The sequence below is a fragment of the Tachyglossus aculeatus genome, chromosome 27, assembly GCF_015852505.1.
Source record: "Tachyglossus aculeatus isolate mTacAcu1 chromosome 27, mTacAcu1.pri, whole genome shotgun sequence".
Taxonomy (NCBI): Eukaryota; Metazoa; Chordata; class Mammalia; order Monotremata; family Tachyglossidae; genus Tachyglossus; species Tachyglossus aculeatus.
This window is the reverse complement of record NC_052092.1, coordinates 931,600-938,130: the sequence shown is the minus strand read 5'-3', so window position 1 is coordinate 938,130 and position 6,531 is coordinate 931,600. Positions and strand designations below refer to the sequence as shown.

Genomic DNA, 6,531 nt, shown 5'->3' with positions numbered 1-6,531 from the left:
TTATTATTATTAGCACACGGGGGTCAGTTTAGACCCGTCCATCCCAGCCCCCAGATGGAGGATGGATGGAGCCCCAGAGAGCTGCTTTAATGGGGGTAGGGGTAGGGGAGAGAGCAGGAGGGGGAAATCCTACCGGCCTTGAAATGCATGGGAGGGGGTTCAATTTTAGCCCCCACACCAACCCCCCTCTCCCCCACATGGGAGGGGACGATGACAAAATTTGCCAACCAGATGGACTGACTAGCTAGAGCTGAAGTCAGCCGGGAGAGGGATTTGGTCCTCCGGACGGGAGAATCCTTACTGCAAGGACACAAAATGTCAATTTTTTCCTGCAAAGAGAAGAAAAGGTTGGTGGTGAGACAAGTTGTGGTTCAGAGAGATCTTTTTTGTTAGGGGAACAAAGAGAGCTGGATGGGTTGCCGTACCTCACTGGGGTGAGGTAAGATGGAGCCAGCTGACTGTGAGTACCTTAAAGCCAACTGGAAAGGAGTTTCTGTTTAATATAATAATTATGGTATTTGTTAAGCGCTTGCTATATGCTAAGCACTGTTCCAAGCGCTGGGGTAGATCCAGGGTAATCAGGTTGTCCCCCGTGGGGCTCACCCTTTTAATCCCCGTTTTCCAGATGAGGTAACTGAGGCCCAGAGAAGTGAAGCGACTTGACCAAGGCCAGGCAGCGGACAAGTGGCAGAGGGAATTAATGATGGCATTTTTTTTTTAAGCGCTTACTATGGGGTAGAGTCATTATCTGTCAGATTTAGGAGGGAGGGAGGGATTTAGGGGTTGGCAGCAAGGTAGGTGAAATTGAGGTACAGTGAGAAGGTTAGCACTTCAGAAGCAAAGTTTGCGGGCTGGGTTGGAGTAGGAGAATAGAAAGATAAGGTAGGAGGGGGCAAGGTGGTGGAATGCTTTAAAGTCAGTGGTGAGGAGTTTTGGTTTGATGTGGAGGAGATGTGATTTTAGAAAGGTTTTGAAGGTGGGGATAGTCTGTTCCTCATCATCAATCGTATTTATTGAGCACTTACTGTGTGCAGAGAACTGTACTAAGCGCTTGGGAAGTACAAGCGCTTCCTCCCGTCTTCCCTTTCCACCAGACCATTGCTCTCCCTCCTAAAATCTCTCCTCCTCTTTCTCCTCCTCCTCCCCACGCAAGCCTTCCCCCAGTTAACTTTCCCAACACCCAGCTATCATTGGTATATACTGAGCGCTTGTTGCATGGAACTAGCAGAAAGAGCACTGGCCTGGGTAGTAGAGGATTTGGGCTCTAATCCCAGCTCCACGCCTTCCTGTGAACTCCATGCGGGACAGGGACTGTGATCAACGTGATTATTTTGTACCAAACCCAGCACTTAGTACAGTGTTTGGCACGTAGTAGGTACTTAAACAAACACCATCATTACTACTATTGCCCTCTGTGTGACCCTGGGCAAGTCGCTTCATTTGTCTAGGCCTCCGTTTCCTCCTCTGTAATTTGGGGATTAAGTGATGTTCTCTCCCTCATGGGTTCTAATAATAATGGTATTTGTTAAGTGCTTACTAATGCACAGCACTGTTCTAAGCGCTGAGGAGGTTACAAGGTAATCAGGTTGTCCTGCGGGGGGGGCTCACAGTTTTAATCCCCATTTTACAAATGAGGTCACTGAGGCACAGAGAAGTTGTGACTTGCCCAAAGTCACACAGCTGACAGTTGGCAGAGCCGGGATTTGAGCCCATGAGCTCTGACTCCAAAGCCCGTGCTCTTTCCACTGAGCCACGCTGCTGCTTCTAATCTCAGCTCCGCCACTTGTCTGCTCTGTGACCTCGAGCAAGTCGCTTCACTTCTCTCTGCCTCAGTTCCCTCATCTGTAAAATGGGGATTGAGACTGAGCCCCACAAGGGACAGGGACTGTGTCCAACTTGATTTGCTTGTATCCACCCCTGCACTTAGTACAATGTCTGGCACCTAGTAAGTGCTCAACAAATATTATTATTATTATTATCTTAAACTGGGCCTCTTGTGGGACGGGGTCCATGTCTGACCTGATTATCCTGTACCCACTCCAGTGTTTAGTGCATTGCTCAGCACACACAAAGTAAGGGCTTAGGAGAGATGGCCCTTCTGGTCCTTGCCAGGTAGGGTATTCAGCCAGACGATGATTTGCCGCTTTGAGGCTCTACAGCTGCGCTTTTAAAACCTGTGCAAGCTGAAACCACTACTGCAGCGCTGGCTCAACGAAGCCAAGAATGCTGACCACCCCAAAGAGGTAAGCAGGAACCTGAGACCCTCCCTCTTCTGCGCCCCCCGACCCCCTGCCACTCTCTCCATGTGTTCGGGGAGGCCTTGGGCCCTGAGCCCTTCCTGGGACTGGGGTCCAGGTGGGTCTGTATCCCTGGGCAGAATCTAGGGAGGGAAGCCCGGTCACTTTGGCTCCTGGTGGGAGAGGAGCAGAGGGGAAATGAGGAACTGGGGAGGGGGCTTCCTGGGTGGGGAAGCAGGGCCTCCAACCCATGTCCCCAGCAGGGATGGGAGCTGGCAGGTTGGGCATCTCCAGAGTCGGGGTGTCCTCTCACAGCTCTCCCCCACTGCCCACACAGACATGCACCGTGGGAGAGGGTTCTGGTCCCAGCCCATAAGCGGAAACACCGGACCAGCATCCAGAATAGCATCAAGGGCAGCCTGGAGAGCCTCTTCTGCCGCTGTGGCAAACCCAGCCCCCAACAGATCTGCGACATCGCTCAGGACCTGCAACTCGACAAGGATGTGGGTTCTGCGCCCTGGAGAGCATCTGGGGCGGATCTGGTGTTCATGGGTGACCTGAACCTGGGGAGAGTCTGGGGTCCCTTGTGGGGCATCTGGGGTGGGAGACCTGGAGTTGATGGGCTGCCCTGTCCCAGGGAGGCCTGAAGTTCAGGGGGACCTCTGCCCCGGGGAGCAGCCAGTGTCCCTGGAAGGGGTGCAGAGAGCAAGTCTTGTGGGTGGCTTTATCCTAGGAGGCAGCTGGGGTCTCCAGTTTGGGTCCATGAGTGTCATGGGGCAAGGCTCGTGGGTGGTCCTGCCCAGGGAGCATCCAGGGGCCCCTGAGGCCGTGTGGGGTGGGGGGGGGGGGGGCAGAAGAGGGGGCCATTAGAGGAAGGGGGGAGGGAAGTGGGGAGCAGAATCTGGGAGGAGTTGGGGAGGGTGAACTGGGGAGGGGAAGTTGTGGGGAGGTGGAGAGGGGGAAGGAAGGGAAGCTGGAGGGAAGTGAGGAGGGGAAGCTGGGGGAAGGGGGAAGGGCAACTGGGAGATGGAGGGAGGGGAGGGGGGAGCAGGAAGGTGGTGGGGAGGAAGGGGGAAACTGGGGGTGGGGGCGGTGATGAGGAGGGAAAGCCAGGCTGAGCAACCCCCCTGTCTCTCCCTTCCCTCACCCCCAGGTGGTCCGGGTCTCATTTGGTAACTGGCGGCAGAAGGGCAAGCGGCTTCTGTTGCCCATCAGTGCAGAAGGGAGCAGGCCCCAATTAGAGGGGGCTCTCAAGGCCCCCCTGGTCCTGGCAGTGGCAACCTCTTCCCAAGGCTATGGCACCCCTTTTCCCGCCCCTCCAGCCCTCTACTTGCCCGCTTTCCCCCTGGCCCTGGCACTGGCTCCTGTCCTCCCCATGGGCCACGGGGGCCACGGCATCTGCTGAGCTCAGTTGGGGGTGGGGGGTCGATGGGGGGCAAGGGGGCAGAGGAGGGAGTGTAGAGGTGGGGCAGGTGTTAACATGGAAATGGTGAGCAGCAGCATACGGCCTAGAGGATACAGCATGGGTCTGGGGGGAGATAAAAGGAAGGATTGTGAGGCTACTTCGATCTCTTTCTCAGGCTGCTCCTCAGCTTTCAATCCCACATGGACCCCAGCACTGTCCTAGACGCCCCACAGTCCCTGGTCCCCCTCCCAGCCCCCACCCCACTGACGGTTCCCCAAGTTTTCCAGCTGTTTCAGAAATAAAGATGTTTTTATTTTCTGGGCTGCGTGTGTCTTCCCAGCACCCCCAATGCTTGCCCCCGACTGAGGGGATTGCGGGGAAGGGGGGAAGTGGGCAGGACTCGGGAAGGTCTGTCTTTTCTGAGAAGGCCCTGAGATTGAGGTCAGAGGGGGGTGTTGAAACAGTTCCTCTTTGTGGCCAAACTGAACTGATGCTGCTGCAGGGGATTCTTAACTACCCCTCACTCCTTCCCCTCTGTTGACTGGAGGCTGCAAGTGTGCTAACCACCAGCCCCTCCAGCCTCTGCTTCCTTTGCTCAGAGCCCCCAGCTCCTGAGCAGTCAGCCTGATATCTAGATTTCCTCCAGCAGCACTCTGAGCGAAGGAGGCAGACTCTGGAGGTGATCCAGGCCTGTGGATCCAGGGTGGGTGTCCATTTGGTCTTCAAAGGAAGGTAGTTTGGTTACGGAGGCTAAATGCGGCCCGGGGAATTGAGAGAATTGGATGGAGTCAAAGAATTGGAGGTTCCTGTCGGGGGACAGCATAGATTTGTGGGGTGGGGTGTGGGAGAGAAGACAGGTGAGGAGGTTATGGTTAGATAGAGGGATTTCAGAGTTGGTGAGGATAGAGATTGTGCAGGGTGATAGAATCGAACGGGTGTGTCTAAATTGATGAGTGGGCGAGGTGGGATGGAGCAGGAGGTCAGGGGAGTTGAGGAATGATAGAAGGCGGTCAGCAGACGCATCATCGGGAATATCTATGTAGATATTGAAGTCCCCAAGGATCGATGTGGACTGTGAGCCCCCCGTGGGACAACCTGATAATAATAATAATGGTATTTGTTAGGTGCTTACTATGTGCAAAGCACTTTTCTAAGCACTGGGGAGGTTACAAGGTGATCAGGTTGTCCCACGGGGGGCTCACGGTTTTAATTCCCATTTTACAGATCATCATCAATCGTATTTATTGAGCACTTACAGATGGGTAACTGAGGCTCAGAGAAGTTAAGTGACTTACCCAAAGTCACACCGGAGCTAGGATTTGAACCCATGACCTCTGACTCCAAAGCCCGGGCTCTTTCCATTGAGCCACGCTGCCCAGCGCTTATAACAGTGCTTTGCACATAGTAAGCGCTTAATAAATGCCATTATTATTATGGAGAAAGAGAAGGAATGTGAGAAAGGGATCAAAAGTTGGAGGTGGGACCCGGGGGGTGATAGATGACCGTTACTAGAATCTGGAGTTGGCGGTAGAGGTGGATGATAAGGATCCGAAGGAAGGGAAAGAAAGGGTTGGGGGAGGTGGAATGGTGCATAAGCGACATTGGGGTGCAAGAAGGAAGCCAACACCTCCACCTTTCCCAGTGAGTCTGAGGGAGTGGGAGAAGATGAGGCCCCTTCTGGGGAGAGCAGCAGGGGCCACTATCTGGGGGGAGGCAGGTTTCAGCAATGGCGAGGAGGAGGAGTGATTGGGTCAGGAACAGGTCTAGGATGAAGGAAAGGTTCCCCATGATGAAGTTGGGGTTCCAGAGGCCACACTTGGCTGATTGAAGTTGGGGAGAGGGGATGGCGCAAGGGGAGGGGGTGGATAGAGAAGCAGCGTGGCTTCACTGCCCCCCAAATCTCCCCCACATCACCCTCCCCAGCCTATGGTTTCCAGGACAAATAACAGTAACGGGAAGATGTTTTACCGTTAAATGTCTTGAAGTGTCACTCCCCCAGTGCCCTGACCCAAATGAATATCCTGTTTGGTCTTTCAAGAGGCCGCCTTGTCGTTGTGGGGGGATGGAGTTGGGGTCACCCTAAAATCATGACCTAGAAGTTAGACTGTCCCGAGCGCTTCTGTCTAGAAGCATTCCTTCCTGCTATCTGAAATCTGTTTTAGTGCTTATCTGTCTCTTTAGACTGAAAGCTCGTTGGGAGCAGGGAGTGTGTCTCCCAACCCTGTTCCAGTGTTCTCTCCCAAGCGCTTAGCACAGTGCTCTGCACACAGTAATTGCTCGATAAATACCATGAATGATGATGATGATTTGTTAATCTCTAGACAGCTCGTTGTGGGCAGGGAATGTGTCTGTTTATTGTTGTGTTGTACCCTCCCATTCATTCATTCAATCGTATTTATTGAGCGCTTACTGTGTGCGGAGCACTGTACTAAGCGCTTGGAAAGTACAAGTTGGCAACATATAGAGACTGTCCCTACCCAACAGTGGGCTCACAGTTTAGAAGGGAGGGTAGCACTTAGTACACTTAGTACTTAGCACTTAGTACTCTTTTTTTTAATGGCATTTATTAAGCGCTTACTATGTGCAAAGCACTGTTCTAAGCACTGGGGAGGTTACAAGGTGATCAAGTTGTCCCACGTGAGGCTCACAGTCTTCATCCCCATTTTACAGATGAGGTAACTGAGGCCCAGAAAAGTTAAATGACTTGCCCAAAGTCACGCAGCTGACAGTTGGCAGAGCGGGGATTTGAACCCATAACCTCTGACTCCAAAGCCCGGGCTCTTTCCACTGAGCCACGCTGCTTCTCTCCCTAGCATTATTATTATTATTATTATTGGTGTTTTAAGTGCTTTGTATGTGCCAAGCACCTTTCTAAGCACTGGTGTAGAT

At 53.1% G+C, this 6,531-nt stretch overlaps 1 protein-coding gene across 1 annotated transcript; it reads left to right on the top strand.

Annotated features, from left to right (window-relative positions):
• The first annotated feature begins 444 nt into the window (after positions 1-444).
• Positions 445-3,642, top strand: LOC119946430 (POU domain, class 5, transcription factor 3-like). The gene is given in 4 exon segments (XM_038767725.1): positions 445-460; positions 2,113-2,243; positions 2,591-2,740; positions 3,391-3,642. Coding segments are annotated over 4 exon segments (549 nt in total).
• The last annotated feature ends 2,889 nt before the right edge of the window (positions 3,643-6,531 follow it).